Raw genomic sequence first — 26,821 nt, 5'->3', positions numbered from 1 at the left:
GATTTTTTTAATACTTTCTCGACTGTCAATGTCAGGGTTCGATTATATTGACGAGTTAATCTAACATTTAATTGAGAAGTAATTCATGTTTTTTAATTATTAAAAACTGTTCTGTTTTTAAAGTTCAGTTTTTTAAAGGATATCCATACTTCATTAAACAAAACTCATTGCTTTGATGGCTTTTACAGTAGTCAATAGCGCGTCTTCACTTTTAGATTTGAAAGCGATTTTATGAACCCTTTGAGCTTGGCCCTTGACATATTTCGCTTGTCACACTTCGTAACGAGGGTCCTATGACGGCTGAGTGTTTTGGTTTTTAGAAATACTCGCATGGAGTATTCTAGATAGGTCGGTTCCTTAAAAACGTTGAAACAGTTTTTGTTAGTAAAAAATATAATTTTGCTATAGATGTGAAAATTATGCCGAGTCTTAAAATTTAAAATAGTTTGAGAGCTATTGAAATGCAATTATGATACATTTGGCAGTAGGCGATGAGCGTAGTCGGTACTAAAAATATATTGCGAATGAATGAAACACGAGATTGAATCGAACAAAATATGTCCGTCACGTGAACTGATTGGTAACTATAGTATAGGCCTTCATATTGTGAACCATTGCACTCAGACATCATCCGAATGACAATGACATATGTCAATATGTTTTTTACTTTTTATTTTATATTTCATTTACACTCGATTACAGCCAGTTGTTTGAACAAAATAATAAAAACCAAAAAGTATGTATACGTAAATAAAACGACAGGAATATTTAGCTATAAAATGTTTCGACAATCGCAATTAAAGGCGGTGTTTTGTTTGACTGAATATTTACTTGATAGCAATCTTTTGAAATGCCCCGTCATGCACAATTTCCTTGGCACAAAGCTGCTGCATTGCTCGCTCGATGTTATGTGAATTGCATTATAATGAATTGTTTGAGTTTATATATTATGCACGGCTTGCTCTAACCTGAGCCGGGGGCGAAATTAATAAAATATATGCTCAGTTATGATGTTTTTAAAAATATATATTAATGGAAAAGGAATTAGCTGATATATGTTACTTAACGATATCTCTTTATTCATATCTCAGCTACTGCAAAATTATCCATAAATCCTTCAAGCGTTTTACAGAGCAAGTAATGTAATACCTTACCTATCAATTAAAGTTATAACCTCAATATTATAGCTTACAGGATGATCATAAAAGCTTCCACATCTGGTCTCGTTGTTATGCATACAATTATATTCATTAAAATTTATTCAGTAGTTTTAGTACTTAACAATAAAGGGACTCATGAAATATAAATATATTTTTTGAATTAAATGAAAACGTCCAACAAAATAAATGAAACTTTAAGGTAGACGTGAAGACAAATTACGATGATTTATTTTTAGTAGATCGTATCTTTAATGAGTCTTTAACTATTAACAAGTTTTATGTACGTCGGCGAGTAAGTTCACCTTCTGTAAGCACGTTTAAATCCGTGCGTAACTTTCGCAAATTCTAATAAATAATTCATACAGACGTCGTCTCATTTCGACGTTAAATCTGTGTTCTGTTATATTTATTACCTACTTACACAAAGTCGATATAAAACGAGCTCGATCGTAAATGTTATATGAATCGATTAACGTTTACAAAAAGACATTTGTGTATTTTTTTTTTAATAAACCCATCTTCTTGTATCAAAAGAGGTTTTATATATTCGTGTTATAGCATTTTTTTAAATATATCTTTACAAAGATCCTATGTTCGTATATAAAACGAGGTTTTATATATTGGTGTCTTGGTCTCGGTTTATTGGCGTCGGGTTACTGCATCATAACGGTGTCCTGAAGGGTTGTGAAGTAACGATCGTTATGTACGAGACAGTCTTTGAGTCAAAATTATTTATTATTGTACAACACTAATAATTTTTCTCGATCATTATTTTGATAAAAACGTGTCTATAGGTTTTCTTCATATATAGTAGACTGTGGAAGTATTATTAAGAATTATTTCAACGTTTTTGACTTACAAGCGTAATAATATACTTAGATAGTAAATTCTTCGTTCTTAATAAAAACTCGAAACGTTGAAAGTTCCAACCTTGAAATCTAATAGCAATCAAGAGTTTCGTTTTCATTGGATGTATGTAACAATCTCGTTTAATATAAATTATAATCAGGCATTTAATTGAAATAAACGACACATGATAATGAATATATTTGCTGGTACATTCTGATGTATGAAAGCGGTTGAGCTTCAAAGAAATGTCACTTAAATGAAAACGGGGTGAACGTGTCCTTAATAGAAGATCGATTCTAACCGTCTATTGCTTCGTATTCACTATAAAACTTGTGTTGGATAACTATTCATATATTTACGTAAATAAACGTATAACAATTATTATTACAGCCAAACGTCTCTTAATATGCGTGGAAATTTTGTATGTAAGTACTTTTATTACAGTATTCGTGATTATCTTAATTGATGTAACTATTTTATTCACGAACCGATGTAAATAAGATTCTAAGTGAATCTTTCCTCAATATATCGGGAAATAATAACGCCTAGATAGAAAATGGATTTAGCGTCGTCTGAGATTGTCGCGAGCAAAGACACAATATTCTAAATATTCCTATTATAGAGTCTACAGCATGGAACGAGCGAGCCTCGTAATAATTTTATTATAATGTAAATTTTATTTAAACACAATAAATATATCATCACATAAAATGACAAAGTTTAGTTTCTGAGATGATTCTATATACTTATATATTAAATGCAACCGGGGGTCGAACCTAGGACGATAACAATCAAATGGAGTGTGACGAACTATAGTCTTTAACATAACATTTTGACGTTGACAGTTTACATCAACTGTTTGACAGCAGATTTTTATGCAAAGATTTTTTTTTCCTATTTTTCGCGCAATTTTAAATAATATTTTTTTAGCATAATAACATGCCGTGGGCCTCAAGGAACTTACAATAAAATTGGCTCAATAGGACAGACTATTTTCAAGTTATGCGCATAGCGATATCCATTTTTATTTATATAGATTTATTTTTAAAAAGTATTTGTACAATTGAAGTAAAATTTTACTTCGCCATCATTATTTTCTCGAAGGAAAGTAAACGAATAATTCATCGATGCCTTACAAGAACTGTGAAAGATCACAAACTCAATAACAAAGCTCATGTTGTGTAAAATATATAAAATATATTATTTATAGATTATACGCTACCTATTGCTCTTTATAATTTGAAATAAAGCGTACATTTTCAAAATATATTTTGAAACATAACCTTAATTACTTGAAAATAAAGGTAAAAGGCAGTTTCGTATAAAATGTAGGAAAATGTATCAGTTAATCTATTTCTATAGACTTATTTTCTCAAGGCAATTAATGAAAGTATTAATTATACTGAAAGTAGAATTAAGAGATTGTAAGTGTTTTGGTCGTAATTAATTTGTCTTAATGGCATTTACACATACATACAAACACATACATATGTATATACGTACATAAACACACACACACACACGCAAATACACATAATATTTATCACACCAATACAAGTAACGATCAGGCATCATTCGATAATAAAGTCATTAACTAAATAGCACCAAACAAAGCAAACTTAATATTTCAAGATCGTTATGACTTTGATAAAGGACGGAGATTACGGAGGTCAGGTGTTATATGAAACACATTAGTTTACGATCGCACCGAAATAATATCGTTTTATCAAAATACATATATCGATAAAAAAATTGGTACAACACTATAATTTATGAGATCAATGTTTTATTACGCATAACTAATAAAATAAAGATATTAAACAAATATGAATGACTAGATTAGGGTTGAGAAGAATTCGTTGAAAATTATAATAACGTCATTAAAATAACTTCTTCATAAATATAATGTATTGAACTAAACCCGGCCATTATTGATCAATGTTAAGAAAAAATGACGCAGACATTTATTCTAAGTTAATTTATCGAGATTTTTAAAGCCTCTAAGTGTATTTTACGGCGATGATATTTGGGTATTACCGTCGTGAAAAGTGACGGAATGTGGATCCGATTTAATTTTATTTGATTTCAACCCATACATTTTACATGCTATTGGCAGAATAATGTCGACCTTCGTCGTAATTTATACGATACGTAAAAAATTAAATTGATTTGAATGTTTCCATACACCTGTCATGATTTTGAAATTAGATTTTTCTAAGTACCTACCACGTCCGTTAAAATATAGCACATAGATTTTAAATACGTGGAACGGAAATTTTTAGTGCTATGAAGTTGAAAAGTTCCATTTAAAACTGCGACCACTCCGTCCGTAAGTTGGCGTGTAATGGAAGGTAGAATTAAAAATCTATAAAAACATTCGCGAGTGCACTCTCGAAATAGGTCAATCCACCCGCAGAGACAATTAAAATAAAACGTTAGTGCAGCTGAGAACATCGGTCAAGTGAAAATGATTCAAATATCATTATAATACATGCAAAATCAGCATCTCGAACGGGGATCCTAGGGCTCATTTTGGTGGACCCGTATACAGCAGTAGTGGCCTTTCAATTCGCAGGTCAAGCGTCCTCTGTACCGCTGAAGGGTTTTCTTTTTTTGTTCCGACAGCGACTTTTATTTTAAATCTGTAGTTCTAACGAAGCGAGTCTCGTTACAAGACTGGTGCAGCTGCCTAAACCGCTGGTGCTGTTGTTTACTGGAAGCGGTAGATACTGTATTAATCATTATATATTTGAAGGGTTTTTTAAGGGTATTTGTGGATCTATAAATATTGATTTACGACATAAGACATAAGTTGTGGCGTCGTGTACGCATTGTCTTAAGGCGCATACATTAGCGTGCATTCTCACGCATGAAACTCGTTTCTTGGCCGCCCGCCATCTTGTTGCTCTTTTGCTAATGCCTTTGTGTCGCATCATGGACTTTTTGTTTGAAGTTCGATCGTCCTAAAGGCCGCCGGCTTGTTGCGAATACGAAGGCGACGTGTCGCGCTTGTTCTGTTATGTTTTAAACGGGGAATCGAAATACTCGTACGTCTGTTAATACTCCGACAAGTTTCAATTTGAAAGTTACCGATATTAAAAAAATATTAACACCATAGACTATACTTCATGTCGGTCTACAGGAAAAGTGTATCTCTTTGAGTAGTTCAGCTTTGTCGTTATAGGTCTATAAATACCTTACCCACCTTCTCAATCACAATATATTGAGAAAAGTCATCAAATAAAACATTGGCCGTAAGTTTGTTTATTATTCCAAAGTACAAACTTAACCTCTTTTGAGTTCTAAAGTAATCCGTTAACCAGTTATTACGCCAACAAACATCAATACCATTAATCCTTAGTACATTTATAATGTTTGTTGGACCGGAATATACATTATTCAATAATTTATAGTTTTCGTTATCGTCAATATTATTCGAATTGTATCGAAGCTAATAAATGTAAGTATTAATAATTTATATATTATATAAGCTGTATTGGCAGAACGCAAATAAACTTCAGGGTAACGACACGTCGTGCGAATAGTAGAATGCGCGGGAGTTGTGACGGAATTAGAATAAGAACGCTCGCCAAACAGTCTGAACCCAGATTATATATAATACAGACAAAAAATATACTATCAAAGTTAAACATTCAAAGGAGATTGTAATGAAAAAATAATTCTTTACAAGAAAAACTTTGACGTATATGTTTTGTTTTCTTATTAATTAAAATGTTAAGACAAGATATTATTAAAACTGAACATTGGATACATTGAGAGGATATTGTTTGTCTCACATGATTTCAATAGCAACTAGCAACTTTTACATGATAATTATTCGATAACTTGACGATCGTGAGAAGTCATGTGCACCTTCTATGGTATTAAAATATATCTAAAATACTAAGTTATAAATAATCAAACAAATTGAACTAAATGATAAATTGATTTACTTAAAAAAAAACAACGAAAATAACAAAAAAAAATAAATATTAATCTTAATATTTATTTAATGCTTGTAAAGTTCACTAAACTTCGTATGTTACTTATATAAACACACAAACAAACGTACTCATAGATTATTTGTAATACGTTAAGTTATTTTAGTTTTTCAAAACAACTCTCACAAAAAACAAACATATTACACATAATTGCTCCCGGCTATAATTACATTTGATAGTACAATGTAAACAGTTTGTCTAGTGTAAGGCTATCGTGTATAATAAATATATTATTAGCAGAAAATTACGTAACATTTTAATGACGTAACAGGACTGTATAATTTCGCATACGAAATTTATTACGATGTTAAAAACAAAACCGTTAATGAACGTCTTCGTGTTACGCTCGTGATACTTCGTTACTTTTTGTTCTGTGCGAATGGTTTTTTTTTAATAAACATCTTAATTGGACCAAGATTGAGGTGTATTCAATCGCAAATAAATGTAAATCGATCTAAACCCAGTGGGAGATTGACATTGAGCAAGTGCCACGCGTACCCACTTATCGTGGAAGGCCGCCTTTTTAGGAACTCGCCCGCTGTGCTTCGCTTGGTGTGAAATAATTAGCTCGGAGTCGATTCCAATTACAGCAAATTTATCAGATAGTATTTAAAATTCATATTATTTAAGAGATTCCTAAAATGGCATTACGAATCGAGCTCATTTTGTTATAATCATTAATAAAGGAATATATAATGAAACTAAGTTTTTCGGGTACTAAGCATTTTTTATTATTTTATAACTATGTGCGTAATCTCGACGTATCGGTTCCTATACAGTTTACAGCAGCCGTGATCACGGGCGGGCGGGGTGAAAGTGTCCAAGCGTGGATTAGGTTAGTTATAAAATAAAAAAGAGATAGCATCCGAAAAGCTTAGTTATACTTAAATAAATATACTCATAAATCTTTTTTTTCTGTAATAAACAGTCGTATTGTTACAATAGCATCGTAATGTTATCCTTATTCTAAGTTTGCGTTGTCACACTAATACGAAGCGTTCATAGTTTTTCATTAAGAAATCTTAGCATTATAGCTTTAAGGTATATTATTGTATGGGAAACCGAAAACTATTGGTATGTAGTGTGACTATGAAAACTATAAATAAGCATAGTTTCAAATCGTTTCTCACGACTAAATATATTAAGTATTGTCCTATTACAAATATTATTATATAAAAGTATGAAAAAGTATTTTAAATACACAAAAACACAGAAATTTCAACGGATAATTTTTGTTAAGCTGTGTTATTAAAAGATGTATTAGTTGTATACTGTATAGTTGCTTTAAGGACAGTGGTGTTACCAGTCCCACATGAATAATGGGACTCTAGCCCGAAGCGTTGAATCGATCTTTTGCTTCGATACAAAACCGCGAAGCATTAATTTTCATTTCAGATTTCCTGAACTTGTTTTATCACCATTTATTGGAATCGGTCTTGAACATAAATCATTACTTTATATTATTTATATTTACGTAACTTTTTAATTTTCTTTTAAAATAAACATTCATATTACATTCAATTTTGATTCAATTTAGCGAATGTTACTAACACAGTGCGATCTAAATAACTATTGTTTAAGTGGAAGTAATTTTTTTTTAATCTGTTTGTATTCACTAAATATAATCTGTGTTTGGTAACGGGCAGACAGCATAATGCTCGCGTGCTTCCATAATGTATTCCGAGTTTTCAATAAGTAAATCGATTTGCATAACTAATGTTTTTCATTATCGATTTTGGAAACGTTAACATCGTGATGTTACGATTCCGATATAAGTATATTATAAGACGTTTATTGTTGAACTATAAATTGTAAGTTTTATTTGGTGAATATACCGTTATGGAATTTAAAAATCATATAGAGATGCCATTGTTTCTGTCTTTATTATATAAAGTTAGCTAGTTTTTTTATATATTTTCAACCTTATGTTTTACTGTGGATGGACTATTTTATGAATTATTTTGTTTTCTTCGTAGGCGTCTGACCGCTGAGAACTCTATTATAATAAATTTTCGCTATTTTTTATTTACCGTTATATTTTATGTATAAGCATTAATGTGATATGATAATTTTAGTATCAAATCTTTTTATTATGATGTTGAAAGATGTTTGATATAATTTTACTATGATAATAGTATTTAGGGTAACAAAGGTCAACTTTTTTGCCGTCGTTACTGACTAATGCTAGTAGTGAATCTAATTTAATATATGGGTATATAATAAATAAATTTATTTAAATATATCTATTTATTACGGGACACATACAGCGTATTAAATGACACGTGGCGTTTGGTATAGGCCAACCCTAATGCCACCAAATTTTCCACAACTCTTGAAACAGGATCAGGAAATCAGAAAAAGTGCATATTCAATAAAATTCAAAAACTATTATAAAATCATTATTATTGTATTAAAAAACATGTATACTATAATATAGCAAGCAACGCGGCGGGAAACATGTAGCAAACGATATATAATTGAATTAACCATTATTAGGGTATAGTGTATAGTAATTTATCGTGTTACTTCCGGCTTCTAGGAAAGCGCTGACAGCCAATAACCGGCCATACATAATACATCAGCTATAATAAACAAAGTATGATGAGATCGCAGATTATTGACGGTAATATATTGGAGAGATATGTACTTAGATATATAACATTAATGGACCTCACACGATTACTGGAAACATGTTTATAGCTGTAGATGAACCTTAAAGTATCAATATTTCCTGCATCATGTACATTAGACGAATGCTTCGTTAACTTTATTTATCTTTTTGGTTTTATTATAAGGGACTGAGATGTATTACTTCAGTATTTGAAGTCCTCGCCTTATAGCCACGGCAAAATATTCATACATAGTGAATGCTTTGCTTTGATGCCTTCTGAAACTTAATCCCTACTTATCAATAGCGCTCAACTTATTATTGAAATAATATTTTTTGACGGAAAACAATTAGTGTTAGTCATATTAATGTATATAAGCCACTCAACTGCCGGAGTTGGTAGATTCATTATAAGTTTGTGTTAGCTATTCAAGGTAGTAGAAGTTAAAAAAGTATTATATTATGCCTCTTTGGTTGTATCGACGTCTTTAGAAGATATATAGCAATATGCTTTTGAAATAAAATTAAGTTTTTCCATGTCACTCAAGCGTTTAATTTATAAGAGGAAGCCTGAAAAGTCTTGTGAGATATTAAATAATGTGATTATAACAATACAATACTCTGTATACTCGAAAGAACAGGTTAATATTGGCTTTTATATTGTCAACCTATCTTCTATTATAAGCGTTTTGTATAGAACTGTATTTCTGTATGTACGTATATGCAACGCTGAAGGCTTTACCTTTTGAAGTCCTTTGAGGTTTAACCTCACGGGATATGTTATGATAGCTTTATTTACTGTACATGAGCTTATTTTTTAAGTATTCAGGAATTACTATTAAGCAAACGTAAAGACGCTTGTTTAATGAATGTACCAGATGTCTAACGGATATCGCAATTAACAAAACTGCAGTGATTTCTTAAGATTTTTGCTAGAGCTAGTTAACTAGCTGAAATTTCTTAGCTGTAAAACGTTTTTTCCTTACATCAGACAAAACAATGTTTCATATACATAGTGTCAGTTGGGAAGTTATTAAAATTCGCCAAACAAATAAAAACGTTGGCATGTTTTAAATATTACACGATTCCAGTGCGAATGAAGCCACAGTTTAAAAAAATGAGAAGTTATTAGTTAAATTAAAATATCGCGTAGGCTATAAAGACATTGAGCTATTAACGAAAAATTTAAATCATATTGTAATATTTTTTTTTTTTTTTCATAAAAATCTTAGTTCCTCATAAAATTAATTTGAATCATTAATACAGTATTATATAATTGATTAAAATCTATTCCAAAAATCGATCTGTGTGAATACGGAACGCAATATTTTCGTTATGAAAGCAAAATGACTGACTGGAATTGGATTTTTTGATAAAAAAAATAAATAAAAATAAAACTGTCCGCTCACAGATCGACATGTCCTTGTTTTACAGACTGACGGTATTTAATACACTGTCAACTTCATATTCCTGAAAATGATTTGTTTATTTCCATACTATAAACTAAACAGGAGGGGTCGTAAAAAATGTTTATGTTGTAATGAAATTTTGACTTAACTTTGATTAAGTTGGGGTAGAAGACTTAATCTATGTGAAGGTTTTAACTTGTAACCAATTAACAATATTGTAACTTGTAATATAAGGGCACTGCATCTATTCAGACTTACAGAGTAATCTTCAACGAAATTTGTTATTTTCGACGAATTAAATCCTGAACGCATTAAGAAATCGTATAAAATTAATATATTTAAACATTCATATAATTATTTTTAAGGTTTTTTAAACCTAAAGTTAATTAATATTAAATATTAATTACTTTCATTCATTCTGCGTATTCTGAAACACAAAAAGACGTAACCTTGTTGCTCCTTATCCATATAAAGATATAAAAATATATTATTTCGGTAATCTTAATGAGGTTCATAACATTATAATTGAATATAAATAGGTTATGAATATCAGATAACATACGAGGTTTTCGCCGAAAGGAACCTCCGGCATGTTGATTGAATAAAGAAAAACGTGTAAATACTTACAAAAAACGAAATCTGATCTTTGATGTCTTTCCGATAAAACTAAGTTTAAAAGAATGTTAGTACGTAATCTTCTTCTTCTTCCTGGCAATTATCCCAGCATTAGCCAGGGTCTGCCTTCCTGCTCAAACTCCTCCACTTTGCACGGTCTTTAGCATCCGCGGTGGTAAGTCCATTGGCTCTCATATCCTGCTTCACGGTGTCCAGCCATCGCTTTCTTGGGCGTCCTGGGGGTCTTGCTCCAGGGACCGACATATCAAGGCAAATTTTTCCGACGTAATTCTCAGGCCGGCGTGCAACGTGGCCATACCATCTCAGGCGACTCTCTTGAAGCTTATCCGCTACGTCACGGACTCCAAGACTACTTCGGATAAATGTGTTACGTATACGGTCAGCCCGCGTTACGCCACACATCCACCTCAGCATCTTCATCTCCGTGACGTGAAGCTCCTGAGTGTGCCTGGACAGTGTTGGCCAACATTCGCTTCCATATAAGAGAACCGGTCGGATTATGCTCTTGTATATTAGTCCCTTGAGCTTGGGCGGTATTCTGCGGTCGCAGACCACACCTGTGACCTCACGCCATTTCGCCCAAGCAGCGCTGATCCGAGCTTGGACATCGTGATCGATGCCTCCGGACTCATGCAGAATAGATCCAAGGTACCTGAACGATTCCGACTTAACGGCTGGTTCAGGACCTATATGGATAGTGCAAGAGTCCGGGCTTCCGCAAGCCATGTACTCGGTCTTCGTCACATTTAGTTTAAGACCACCGTTCTCAAGCGTACCCTTCCAGAGGTTCACTCTTCGCTCTAGCGTCAACCTGCTCTCATCAATGAGCGCTATGTCATCGGCATACATCATCAGCCAAGGAGGCTGGTCCTGGATGTTAGCCGAGATAGTGTCCAGCACTACATTGAACAAGAAGGGGCTAAGAGCCGAGCCTTGGTGAACCCCTACTGAGATCGGAAAGGGTTTTGTATCGCCAACAGCAGTCCTAACCATTGAAACGGAATCGCGGTACATGTCTCTGATGATGTCAATATAGGCCTCAGGGATCCCTTTGAATCGCAATGCCCACCAGATACATTGACGAGGCACGCAGTCAAAGGCCTTCTGCAGATCTAGGAATGCGACATGCAGAGCTCTCCTTTTTTCCCTGTATGCCTCCATCAGAGTTCTGATGGCAAAGATGGCGTCCAAGGTGCCCGATCCTGGCTGAAATCCATATTGACATTCCGAGACAGTACACTCTCGGCGGAGCCTGAGGTCGATCATACGCTCAAAGAGCTTCATGGTGTGACTCATGATCTTAACGCCCCTATAACTACCACAATCTTGAACACTGCCCCTGCCTTTGTATATAGGGGTAATGTAACTATAACGCCACTGATGTGGCATAGTCCCAGTGTTCAAGACGCGGTTAAAAAGGTCCGTCAGTATGAGCACACCAAGAGAGCCCAATGATTTCCACGCTTCGATCGGAATATCGTCAGGTCCCACCGCTTTCCGATTCTTCATGCGTCGAAGACAATTCCGAGTTTCGTCAAGTGTTATCGGGGCAATAAGTCCAAGATTAGGAGGTATTTCGGTTGGAAGACTGCACGGGTGCTGAGTATTTAGCAACTCCTTGAAGTAGCATCTCCATCTCTCCTTCACAGAGGCATGATTACACAGCAACGTGCCTTGGGAATCTTTCACGCTAAGACATTTTGCGATATCTTGCGTCGCCTTATCCCGAGCTCGTGCCAATTTGTAAATGAGCTTCTGCCCCTCCGCAGTTTCAAGTGTATCATATAATGGTGATAACCTATCACTGCGGGCTCTGGCAACAGCCCTTTTACTGGCACGTTTCGCTGCTATGTACTCTAGTCTGTCTTCAGGAGAGTTTGATTGCTGCCACTTCTTAAAGGCAGTCTTCTTTTCACGAATCACCTCCTGCACTTCGTCATTCCACCACCATGTCTCCTTGTCAATGACCCGTCCTCCCTTAGAAAGGCCTAGAACTCGTTTACCTGCTGTGATAATTGCTGACTGGGCTCGATCCCAAACTTCCTGAGCAGTTTCGGTATTAGTCGACAGATTTTGACTCTCAACCTCTGCCCGAAAGCTGGTCTGCATCGTTCCATTCAGCAACCACCACCTGATGCGAGGCTTACGTTTCTCGGCCACTTTCTTTTTCGCGGTAACGACATAGTCCATGACAAGAAGTCGATGTTGGGCCGTCAGGCTTTCACCAGGAATGACTTTACAGTTAGTCACCTTGCCGATATGACACCGTCTGGTCAGCAGGTAATCTATTTGGGTTGAGTGGGACCCGCTCTTATACGTGATAAGGTGCTGTGGAGTCTTTTGGAAGAACGTGTTCACGACGGCTAAGTCAGACGCAATACAGGTTCTGAGAATATTTTCTCCCTCTGCATTGCGGCGACCATAACCAAAACCACCGTGTACACGGTCAAACGTTTCCGCAGCCCTACCTACGTGGCCATTTAAGTCCCCCCCAACTATGATTACTTCAGCAGCTGGTATAGCACGTAGAACCTCTTCAAATTGCTCCCAGAATGACTCTTTTTCGGACCCGCTACATCCAGCCTGAGGAGTATAAGCACTGATCAAGTTAGTAATCACTCCCTCGATCAGTACCCGCACCCGCATCAGGCGGTCGCAGCGACGATCAACTTCAAGAAGACCATTCTGAAGCTCTTCAGATAGCACTACCGCTACACCAGCTTTACCTGAAGGCGACCCAGTGTATATCAGCCGGTAACCCTGTCCGATGTTCCGAGACTTATTGCCCTTCCAGCGAGTTTCCTGGAGGAACGCACACTGGACCCGACGTCTCATGAGTACATCTGCGAGTTCTCTGCATCGTCCGGTTAGAGAGCCAATATTCCACGTTGCAAAGCGGAGTTTCCTTTGGGGTACTAACGTCTTTAGCCGTGCCCGTACTTGACACGGTAGCCCTTGCCCACTTATCGCAGGTGTAGGGCGATGTGCCTGCGCGTCGTTTCTCGGCGACGCCCTAGCCGTACCCAGTCCATAAACTTTTGCAACCATAAGAGTGGCGGGAGTGGTTTTAACGGAGCGACTGCCGTCTGACCTCCAAAACCCCGTTTTACGGGTAAAACCAGGAAAGGAAAAGATAGAGAAGGGGGGAAAGAGGTTAGGGAGGGGAATGAGGGGAGGTACAGGACACCACCTTCATGGACTGAGGATAGAGGTATGAAAGTGGTGGCTCGAGGATCCGGGGTCGCGTACCCGTATGCCCAAGGCTAAATATCGGAAAAATACTTAGTAGGACACCCTCTGGTTATAAATGTTAGTACGTAATATGCGGGAGTATTTAAAAAAATTAAGAATCCTAAAAGCGAGCCAAGATTCCGTTCAATATGAAATAAGAATGAGGTATTGCAACATGAGCTCGGTAGGGGCAATGACTGTAAATACAAGACAAATGAATATTACAAAAATGCAAACAGCATTTATATATTGAACTGATGTTTAGCAGACATTCATATAAACTATTGATACAGGCTTTGTCTGATATTTTTAATCTCGCATTACATATGTATGGATTACATTTAAATTGTATTTTAGTCATCTGGACATAAATACTCTAAGTAGCAGTATCTTTCCTCCACACAGTACTCAAGAATATAATTCGTCCAACAAATAAAGACGTCGACATTGGCAAAATATTATACAATTCCAGTGCGAATGAAGCCATGGCTTAAAGAAAAAAGTAGCAGTATACAGATTAAATAACGAAACATTTAACATATAAGTCGCCTCATCTATTTACGACAATGGAAATTGGTAACGAAATTGGTTATGAAAATAGTTTTTAATGTACCTTTTATTGGTTTCTGTTCCGTGTTAAAGTTATTTAAAATAATCAAATGTGACGTATTATGTCCACATAGCTTTAAAAAAGTGAATGCAATGATATATATATAGTCTTCAAATCTTTCTGAATTAAAAATTTCAATATAAGTCACATATATGCACATAAAACAATATTTCCCTCGATTGTAATCAAAAATATTCAAATTATAATTAATAATATATAGCTATATTATTGTCTGTAGCACAGAAATCAGACACTGTATTATGAAACGCTGATAGTGTACGTTGATATTGTGTTGCGAAAATGGACTACTTAGGGACTCTACTAATATCTTTTGAAAATCATACATACACTTAAGGCACTATAGACCACTGGAAATTTGTAAAGTAATATTTTAATGATGGACAAAATTATTTTAATTTGATTTTGAAGAAATATTACTCATAAAAAAACCTCCTGCATATTGTGCGATATCATTTGAAGCTCATGAATGATTTAAATCGGTAACTATTTCAATATACGCCATGTGTTTTGTTACTATTTCAAGTGTTTAGGTGTGAACACGCTGGTTGAAATACAATAGATAACAAAATAACTACATCAAGAGCACATGGAAGAATGGGAAAAACTTTTGTCGTTTTTAGAATAAAAAAAAAACTGCACACATTATAAAAAAAAAATATGACAGTTTACCTGCGAATCCCTGACACAGATATAACAAATGATTTAATGTCGCTGAAACACTTATTTGTAAAGCTTTCGGCTGAATGAAGCACTTTTGTCAATTTATGGAAAAGTTGAATACTATATAACATTAATTTAATTATTTTTAAAATAATTATTGAACTTATTTAATACACAAAACCCGTTGTCTTGATAATTATCGAAAAATCAAATAGGTCTATCAACTCTATCTTAATTTAATAGCCAAAGCACAATTGCAGAAAAAATTGGCATCTAATATTTTTATATGAGGTTTCTCTATATATTATTCTTTCTTAAGTCACAAAATAATAAGTTGCCGAGACGTCTCCATAACAATTTCCTATATATTTGTATGTGTCAGTTCATTTTTAAGTTGCACGCTAATCGCTATCTCTGTCTGTAACGGATATTATACACCCTGTATACTATATACGACGGATGAGCCTGACATTTGATCTTTTTGTTTCAAGGGCGGAAATGCGAGTCTAAACTTGACCTTGGCTCGTTTACTCAGCTTCGACCTTTTGTCACGAGCTATTCTTTAGTAGAATAGAGACTAAAAAAGTAAGATAAACGAGATATAAATAAATGCTAGGAAGTAATCGAACGAAAGTAGAATGCAAGTTTGTTTTAATTAAATGAACGAGAGATGAGTTTTAATAGACCGCAATAATTGTTGTTTGAAATCTTTCAAATCATACAAAATAGATTTAAAGCATTTTCAGCCAACTGGTTTTTAGTCGAAGAGCACGATCTAAAATAAAAAAAAAACAAAAAGTTTCACGTAATAAATATATTGGCTGTATAATTTAAACAATTGTCCTAAAATGTCATTATTGTTTTGATAAGATGATTTTCTTCATAAATATTTTCCATAAAATATCTTATGTTTAAAATTTAAACTATACCATCTAAGTAGTTAAGTGTATCACAGTCAGAGATATAAACAATGAATAAATTACCATCGGCATTAACGACCGGCAACAACTAACATTTACATTGCAATGCACAGTTTGTTATCTGTGCAATCACTTAAATTTCTAATTTCAGTATTGCCAACATTTAAAAACTATATTACCAAACAATCAATTATGAATACCAAAAAAAAAAAACAAGATTTACTTCTATATTAAAAATAATATATAAATGTATGTAAGTTTCAGCCACTATAATTTTATACCGTCTCGATATTAACATGTCACTGTTCAATAAATTATATTTTGTATATAACTACGACCTTTTAAAACTCTTGTTACCTTAAATATCAATATAGTCTGTGCTTTTTATAGAAGTGAAAATTTCGCATGAATAAACAATTTAAAGCAAGCGAAATTCTTGCCTCAATATATTCTGTATAAAATAATCAATATCATGTCTTGTATAAGAGTGACCTTGTCATAAAATTAGTAAAAAACATTGTGAAATTCGTCCTCTAGGGAAATAATAAAGTTGTCGAAATTCCAGACCCTCGATTGTTGTACATCTTATAGGATCTTTAACAATGGACTTCTACTATGAGGTATTTTTTATTAAACATAAATAATATCTTTATATAATAAAACACTTGTAATAAACATTTTAATTATTATTTTATTTTCTAATAGTTAACAAGTTATTGTTATATGTATATTTACTATTCAAGAGGGAAAAACTAAGCGAATACATTGTAAGAGATAGGAAAAATGCTGTGAAGTATGTACATATATTTTATACACATTTAAATGTGGATGTAGGTCTTGAGTTTTTTAAAATATTGCATTGAAATGAATCCTCGCACTATAACTACAGTTTAGGAAAAATAACTACATATATATATACAGACTATATAACTTTTTTCTGCTAGTTTTCAATAAAACAATTAATTCTACGAAACCCTAACCAAGTTTTCCACTACAGTACCAAAACTAGACTCGAGTTTATTTTGCGATAGTAAAATAAATAGTATTTCCTTCTCGTTGTTTTCATTCGAACTGGTATGATCTATGATTCATAACCAGTGAACTCAGACTCGCCTCCTCCCCTAACCCTAACGTGATAAATATCAAAGGGCTGTGAGATAAAAGAGATTCAAATGGAAAATTACATGAACCACAAACGTTGTCTCTCAGTCTATAAAATACATACTTCATGTACATTATATTAATTCCTAAGAGATTTTTTTTAAAGCATTAGTGATGTGTTCTTGTGTGATAATTGTTGATATATCGTTCGGGAACACAGCATGCGGACGTGTGATATAATGCACATTCACAACGACCTCAATTTAACGTATCTGCATCGAAATATTCAGCTTTCATGTTTTATCTGCAGCGTGAAACGAACAGAAATGTCTGCGGCTGCGGTATGATTTTTGCTATTTCTATCCAACTTAGATATAAATATGAAATTTTAGAGAAAATACTATCTATAATATAAATACTACATATAATACTTGGCACTCGTAAAAAAGATTCAATTAAAGTTAAAAAAAAAAAAAAAACACAAAAAAATCAGTGAATCTGTAAACACTTCACGAATCACATCCTTAACAGTAATTTAAACAGATTATATAAACGGACGAAAATAAATTTTAAGTTCTGGTAACACAACACGAAACTCGAAAGGACTAAACATTGAACCCACCGAACTTAATATAGATGTTCTGTAAACAGCGTTATTGGCATAGCGCTGTAATATTGCAGGCTTGTTTTAGCTATATCTGATACTGGCTGCGTGCCGCGGTTTTAGCTGTTTAGTTTTAGATTGGCTGGTAATATAGCTATTGAAGTTATACACACATAATGACTAGCTAAATCGCTTTAACATGCAAAATTAAAAAGAAAACTTCACATTTTATTTCTAACTAAAAGTGTAAATCCATAATGGATACTGATATTGTTCATGTTTTATGTAAATTCCTCAATATATGTATATTCTACAAGTTCAAGCTCTTCAAGCCTCATTACGTTGCCAATTCAAATCCTGTAGCTAGTTAACCTACCTTTATATAAAATACTGTCATACTTACTTACTTGTCATGCGTACTGTGCTCACACAAGCGTATATACTTGTATAAATCTCAAATACCATATACTAAGTTAAATCGTTGTTCATATTGAAATAAAGCGAATTCTTTACCACAGATATACACACAACAATTGTCTAAACATTTACACATATAAGTTTAGACTTACATTATTATTATATATAATATTTACATTTTAAATCAACTATGTTCTGAGTTTTGAGTAACCATATTGTCTTCTGTTTAACTTGTTTTTACTTATTCATTAATAGAAAAATTTCCTTCATCAATATAATCATAAGTAAATTTTGATCGACTAGAAATCCTTAATTATCGGTCTATTTCAATCTTGGTCAGGACATTACAGGTCTGTTTACGATTCCACATACTAAACAACATCCACAAATAAACATATTAAGTGGGATTAAAATGCTATCTGCTTTAATGTTGTATGTTATAAAATGTTAACAATAGTTTTAATAGATTTAGAAATATGTATTTACAGACGCACGCTCAGAATGAACGTCGTAAAATTGCTTTATTTATATTTTACAGCACTTTGGAGATAATCATCTGGATATCCAAAATATTCAAATCAACCCACGTTCATATTTACGATTCCGTTCTGCGTAATACTTAATAAATGTATTTTTGTATTTATTTTTCCGGTAACGTCACCTGCTGGTATCAAAGATAAAAAAGCATTGTATACTTTAAGAGGATTCAATTGGAAAAAATTAAGTTTCTATGTGACATTAGTGTAAATTAAAACGATATGGTAGATACTTTAATTACAGTCCTATAGATGTATTGAGTAAAAACTCAGTTTAAAAACGTAGTAGTCCATACCCTTTCCAAACGCTGACCACGATTTCTATCTCGAATCATTATAATCAGTGCGTTGGCGTAAATAACTAAACTAGACATTTGTCGTGCCGGTGTCTGACATAAATTATGTCTGATTAGATATCCATGAGTCGAAAGATTATTAATACTAACTAGTATTTCTATAGCATGTTTCGTTTACTTGAAAATCGTTTCAACATCAAGTGTAAATTACATTTTAATAAAGTGTATTCAATATGTACAGCATATGTTTCCGATTTCATCAAACAAAAGCAGACAACTTTATAACCATTAACCAATCAGTTTTGTCGTAATTTATCCTTAGACTTATGCAGTCAAGACGTCATCTGGTAATGAATTTGAACCGGGAATCAATTCAACACGAATTGAATTATTATTTTCCATATAATTCCAAAGCTCTCAGCGGTTCTGGCTTGTTTGGAATTGTTAATCGACCTCTGTATTTCCTATAAGTGTTTTGCTTTTCGCCCTAATTTATACAATCTAAGATTTAGCTCATATTTTCGTCAATGCTATACTCTGCCAGATTACATTCGTATGTAAACCAGGAGTATTGACGTGAATAACTCATGGAGTCATATTAAAAAAGGCGCCTCCATAGAAAATACGGATTCAGTGATCTTAAACACCGTAAGCCGGAACGCGTGGATTAGACGCTATGAAACTCCACCGGCTTTAAGACTCTTCCAGAATATTATTTCTGTATACTTTATGTATAACAAAAATGAGCTTTTAAATGTTTTGAACGTAATAATTAATTTACATATATTTCTTGTAGGCTGAATTGAATTGAAGTTGCTCAAAACTTATATGTCCATTTAAATTGTACAGACGTGTCGTATAAACACTTACATACTTATTATATAATTATGTATGTAGAAATTGAGTAATAAAAAGAAACTTAATATGGAGGAGTATAGTATGGTATATAAAGTATGGTCTATGGAGGAGTTATAGAAATAGTGTAGGTTTATTAAAGGACACCCCGCAGCCTCATTCCGTGGCTTGGCTTGCTGGCAGAGGGTAAACAATAAATGTGGACTTCAAACAGACCAGAGTTGAAAAAGCCAGTAAAATTTTATCGTTTGTTAGAGATTAAAGATAAACATTTTACACAAAAAAATACAATCTCGAAACCATAATTGGGACATGATGGTTAGTTAATTAATGTTGAAGAACATTTTCATTGTCAATATTCTTACGTGGCAGAGAGCTCGACTTATTGTTACGTGTTTGCATAACGAAGTATTCATTTTAAAATATATTAAAGAATATAAGATGTAGGTATTAGTTTATAATAAATTAATAATAGTAAGTTAATTTTATCTTAAAAACTCGAAAAAAGACGTCTCCGTGATGTAATAAATAAAAAATTATAACATCCGTTTTAAATCAAATAATTGAAATTAAATTAATTAATGACATTTTGTTTAATTTTTATGCCACTATTAATTTAAAGATAACATTCAGTGTAGTGTACATAAAATGAATCTTAACGTGTTTGAAATACGGTACATAATACGAAAGTTTTTTAGATTTGTCTGCGCTAACCTTGGAGTCGTTCGTTCACACTCAGCGACAGTCTGCCAAATCTCACGATTTTATATATAACATATTAATAATCTCGTAATCACACTATTTTGTGAGTCTGTGTGTTTTATATAATTCTTATTGTGACTCACTCTATGAAATTCCTGTGAATTGTTTGAACCTGATTGATGCTTTTATATAACTTTCATCACTTGATATTTAACGTAAGCTGGTCTAAAAATTTATGTCTTGTTGGTTTCATTTTTCTATCTTAACTTTAAAAGAAAACTACGAAAACTCGTTGGATGATCGCAATATAGGTTAAACAAATACGGATGCGAATATTATATTCGTAATAGCAATGAAATTTATAAAATAATATGATAAAGGTCTCAAACAAGTTCGTGTTTCATACAAAAAAAAAATAACGTCGGTAAAAACGAGATTCAATTACAGTTTAAAGAACGCTCCATTGTCTCTGATGATTTGCTGCGAGGCTTCGGGATCTGAGGCTTCAGAATCACTCACCTCTCATCTGTGATTGTTCTTGGACCATTTCCAGTATATTCTCGTAAATATGACCTCGCCTTTGTAATAAAATCCCGGGATTTCTTGAAGTGAATCGTAGTTATTGTAGGTTCAAGTTAAATTTAATTTTTTGCGGAAAACTTTTCCAATTTCAATTTACCAAGTAGGTTAGGTAAGTAGGTTTGCTTTACAGAATAGAATAATAAACATTGTTTTATTTAACTATTTGCAATGTATTAATCCAAAAGAAACATCGTCATTCCTTACGAAACAGGCGTAATAGATTCGATCAGAGAGTAAAAATTTCAGCCGGACAAAATAAAGTTATACGAAGGTATTCCAAGTCGAGCTATAAGTGATTAAATTGAGTTCTCCCAGCTGTGACCCTCGTCGGAGGCACCTGTTTTATATGACACATTCTGTGTTATTTACTTGCGCTTTCACAATTATTACATTTATTACAAACTCCCGGCCTTTAATCCTTTATGCCTTCATGAGGTCTAAAGGGCATTGGAGCAAATGATACTAAATAATCACGTATATAAACTTATTTCAAATGTTCCTATACAATTTTTTGCATGTCTACAGTATAATGTAACGGCTGATGTACTGCTAAAAACAGCTTTTCTGGTGTATTTTTTATATGAAGTAGGATTTTTGTCCAATATAGGTCTGACACTGCTCGTATCATAATCTAAAACTATACACACAATTTCAAAAGTTAAGAGGAGGTTTTATTATTTTTTAAAAATATTTATGCTCTAGCAGTAGTTTTTGTTGGATTTTGTGAGAACTGGCCTAAACTCGTGAACCATAAACACCAATGAAATCATTATTGGACCAGTTTCAAGATTAAACCGGAACATTTGTTACATTTACAAATTATATCTAAACTCTACATTGTTAAATCTACGTATAGCATTGATTAAAATTTGCTTCATTCTATGTACTTTTTTGGTAGAGTCGTTTCAATACAGCATATTTTTGCTAAATTAACTTTATTTTCTTGCACAGGTTCTATATGCGGTGGCCAGTGTTGCAGACGAGGTGGTGAGCTAAAACTGAGGAGTGTGTTGAGAAAAACAGCTGAACAGCGGGTGTCCAGCGCCACGAAACCTATAACAGAATTACTGCTGGCAACTAGACGAACACTTGAAGGTAAAAGAGGTTCTATATATCAAGAAACTGTAAATATCAAATAAATTATTTATCTATATCTATATCCAGAACCAAAACCCAATGTCATGAGCCTATTTGAACAGAAAATTCTGTTTAGTTTGTGGTTCGCCTTATTTTGTTTCAGAATATTTACGTTTTGCAACATTCATCGCAATATTAACCAAGCGGTTTGCATTGTGACAAATAATTGGGGATTAAAGAACACACAAAGCTTTAAACGTGATCACTTTCCATATATATTTGTATAGAATAATCTTATTATATGGATACATAAAATATTTAATTTACGATTATAATACAGAATCTATATATATATTTAATTTAATTGGCAATCTAAATGTTAATATTTCTAAACGCTTACATGTTTGATAAATATAAGCTTACAGTTTTATCACAACGTTTATTATATGAAGGTTTGACTCGTCACGTTTTCCGCTAACTTGCGCTAATCTTTGCAACAGAAAAAATTGGTATCTCTTAGAATGATGTAATTATTGCGAACAAAAGATTTTCAATTATATTATCAGTAGCATACAGCATAGATTACATTACATTTTGTTTATGATTGATTTGATTTATTGCTCAAAACAAACACGAACACAACACTTCAATCAGAACGTAGACAATACTAAGTTTTTGGATAACGTTTCATTAAACAATGGCCAAATGTTACGGATCAAATTACAGCTAGCAACTAACTATTATAACTGATAATATATTACATAATTATAACTTTTATCAACAAACACATAAAGGTTCTATTCCTTTGAACGAGTCTATTTATAAAAATAACAAGAACATATGATTTGGACGACACTCGTTTAGAAACATTTGTAGCGCTCCACACCCCCCTCGACCGATGTAAATATTGTTTTAATATAACATGTACCATCGATAATTTTGTCTATGCCCACCTTACAAATAAACTTACGCTCGAATTAAAATCTTGAATTTTATATTTACGAATTAAGATTTTTAAAGCTTTATTGAATACGTCATTAATTCGGAGTTGACAGTTAAGGTTTATTAACATGTATTTTCATATTAATTTAATGATTCGTCCATTAAACGTTTAATTGCTGGCGGAGTCGTTAAAGTGAGAAATCCAAGCATCAATTTAATGATGGGATTCATTTTGTAAATACATAACTCTGATAAACTTCTGTTCCCCTTGAGAAGTGTGTTTATAAATTACTGGAGTTGTAACTTTACGGCGGCGGTCTACACATTGGACAGACAGTGTTGGCTATAAATCATTTAAGTTCTCTAATACTTATTCAATGTTCAATTAATTGTTTAAAAGTATAAGTATTATAATAAATTATTATAATATAATGCAAATTACTTTTTATATAATTTTTTTTTAACATAAAACACATAAACAAACTCCTTTTCAGTTTACTACAGTAAATAATAATAATTTTGACATTAGCTACATGTCATTAATATATTCAAAATGGAAGGGGAGGCAAAGGATTACTTATTCAGCCATATCTACCGTTACGGTGCTTTCCGCTAGAGACTTCCTTCTCACGGATCTGTGGGGATAATATTATCAATGGGGCTACTGCATCATGAATATTAAATATATTCAAAATTAAATTATGTAGAGAATTCTTGAAATTTTCTATGTATGGTAAACACTTTAAATTTATTACGTAGGCATTAATATTATTCATGTGGCCTTAATTTTAAATTGTTCTTAAATATAATCGAAAATTGATAAAGCTGTGAATAGTAATAGTGCAAACTGAAAACATCGTTAAGGAAAGGATGACATGAAATTTTAACTTAAAGAAGATTTGGTTTGTTAAGATTTCCGGTTGTATTTGTTGGTTACGAGTTTTTCTATAAAAACCTTTATGGACTTTTCATTTTGAAAATGCTGATATTTTTTTATGGCTTCGACGCAATGTACACACTGGATAAGTTGGCATTTGTGCTTTGTTTCTGTAATATTCTCTAATTTTTATTCTATGTACGTACAGTCAAAATCAATTATTGACAGTTAAAATTTCATTAATCATGTATATTTTTTGCAAAGTATGGGGAGACTTCTGGAATTTTTATATTTTTTTAATAAGGAGATTTACTAAGCAAAATTAAAAACAAAGGATAAGCTTCGATCATATATCACTGAGAGATAAAATTTTAAAAGAGCAAAGCGCAAATTTTTAAAGAGCAAAGCGCTTAAATTGCTCGTATGAATGCGCTTGAAATGTCTAAATAATAGGTTGTGATAATCTAAGTCTACTGCCAAAATGGATAACAAAAAATTGTGGATTGAATATTAATATAAAAACGATATTTGATTATTAAACTCAGTATAAACGTTATGGAATAACAACTTGGTAATATTGAATTAATTATACTATTTACTGTATTAAACTTCAAAGAATCTCTTTGTATTTTCATCTATCAGGAAATAAATAAAGATATATAAATTTTGCGTGAAAATGATTGTTTTAAAAAGTAACAAAATTACAATGAAATATCAATGACAGTAGCAAATTGACAGAATGAAGAGTGAGCCTCTTTCTAGTTTCTACCAACAAAAAAAAAATTGCGAACCGAAAAGAGAATTTAGCTAAATATAAATAAAAAATGAACTATATTCGTACAACTTGTTACACATTTGTCATCAACAAGAAAAAGCTAAGACGAAATTAACACTCAGTGCGATTCAAAAGGTTCCTCTATCGCAATAATGGCTGACAACCCGTACAAAGGTTCCCGATATCGTTTAGGTACAAAAATACATTAGCAAGTTCAACGACCTCCGTAATGAGCAAGTTTAAACAATGCGTGCTCACCCCTGGAACAGGAAATAACGAGGGATCTGCAACCAGGCACACTAGTTCCTTATAAACCTAAATAGAACTGTCAGAACTAAGAAGATATCATTTTACATTGAAATATCAACACAAAATATATATAACGTATATAAATATATACATAATATTAAAATTGGCATACGGTTATGTTAATTTAACAAAAAAGTTATAATTAACATGCTTATTATATTCAGCTTATCGGTTTTTTTATATTTATCATTTTTATTCATAGCCATTTTAATTGCCGTTCTGCCAAGTTTGTTAATTAAAAAGTTAATTCCCATCACTAGTTACATATATTTTTTTAACGACAATGTTTTATTAAAGAGGTCGTGTGACAAAGAGTATGAATAGATTTGAAGGGTTATTGTGTTACGTATAAAGCGGGACCACCCTTAGACCCTCATTAGACTCTTACCTGCTCAGCTATAGAAATTTAATTACGTATAAATATAAAATATAACAAATATAATATAAGTATATATAAGTCTCCAAGAATAATGAGATCTAAGACTTGCGCGAGTTTTGTTCATTTAAATGTTTAAATATTTCGGATGTACTACGCGGATTTTATTATTTTAAAACTACATAATCCCGACGTTTCGGATACTTTTCAGTAACCGTGATCACCGGCAGACGAGACGTCTGTTGATGTTCATTTAAAAATCTCTAAGAAATTGTTAAGAGTAAGTCTCTAAGAAATTGTTTCACGATAAGCAAACTAAACTTTTCCTCGTCTGAGTATTGTTGCCGCGATTACCAAAAGATCCGTTTTTTTAACAGCTTCGTTACTTAAAAAAATAAGTTAAGAAACGAAGCCATCAAAAAGACGATCTCGTCGAGCATCTCATTATTCCAGTTTCAGAAAGTCTTAATGCTTGTTGCGTTAAGAATTTTTTTGTTTAGCTCAATATAAAATATGCAAATAGAAGTCTGTCGCATAAACTTTAGAGAGAGGAACGTCTTCATTTGTTATTTAGATTATAATATGACAAATGAAGCAACTTGTATATATTTTATTGTCACTAACGATGGCTATAAATTGTAATCTCTCATCGAATTTTATAGACGTTTAGTAAAACTCAGTTTAACAGATCGCTAGTCACAGCATAGACCTTTCGAATTTCTCGACATCAGACCCTACCCATTTCGTCAGCAAACAAACTCGTCCGAGACAAACATAAATCGAATTTTATTTTTCAATCCGTCGTCTGTAACAGTAACTCATTTCACGGGCGAATCCTTGGCGTGTAAAATTCGCTCCAAGGATGTCTAGAGGTCCCGGGAATACGAACGACACTTGTAATTCAATATGAAATAAAAGGATTTCACTGACACGTACAAAGCACTAATAGTGGATAAATAGGACTACTTAACAACTACTACTAATACTTGCATCTACGACGATCGCGTTGCAAATGGATATTACTTTATTAAGTAGATTTTTTTTCAGAATATTCCTCTGGTAAATATATTATGATTGAAACAATTTGCAGATTAGATTATTTCTAAAAAAAATATCCTTTGCAATGAGAAAATTAAGATGTATATTTTTTTATTAAAACTGTCACTCCATTACCGATAAATAACGACTTAATAAAAGCCTTATCTGGGTTTTGATAATATCTTTAAGTACCAAGAAGTTCTTTAACTTTTTGAAAATTATGACAAGA

The 26,821-nt window shown here is 32.8% G+C and overlaps 1 protein-coding gene across 1 annotated transcript in view; it reads left to right on the top strand.

The window, feature by feature from the left end:
• Positions 1-26,821, top strand: part of LOC116775138 (division abnormally delayed protein) — a 59,828-nt gene that overhangs the window by 19,070 nt on the left and 13,937 nt on the right. The window contains exon 2 of the mRNA XM_032668000.2: positions 22,150-22,293. Coding sequence (XP_032523891.2) covers positions 22,150-22,293 — 144 coding nt within the window. The remainder of the gene's footprint in view (positions 1-22,149; positions 22,294-26,821) is intronic.

The sequence above is a fragment of the Danaus plexippus genome (assembly GCF_018135715.1).
Source record: "Danaus plexippus chromosome 3 unlocalized genomic scaffold, MEX_DaPlex mxdp_25, whole genome shotgun sequence".
Classification (NCBI taxonomy): Eukaryota; Metazoa; Arthropoda; class Insecta; order Lepidoptera; family Nymphalidae; genus Danaus; species Danaus plexippus.
The sequence above is the reverse complement of the archived record's forward strand: the minus strand, read 5'-3'. Positions and strand labels throughout refer to the sequence as shown.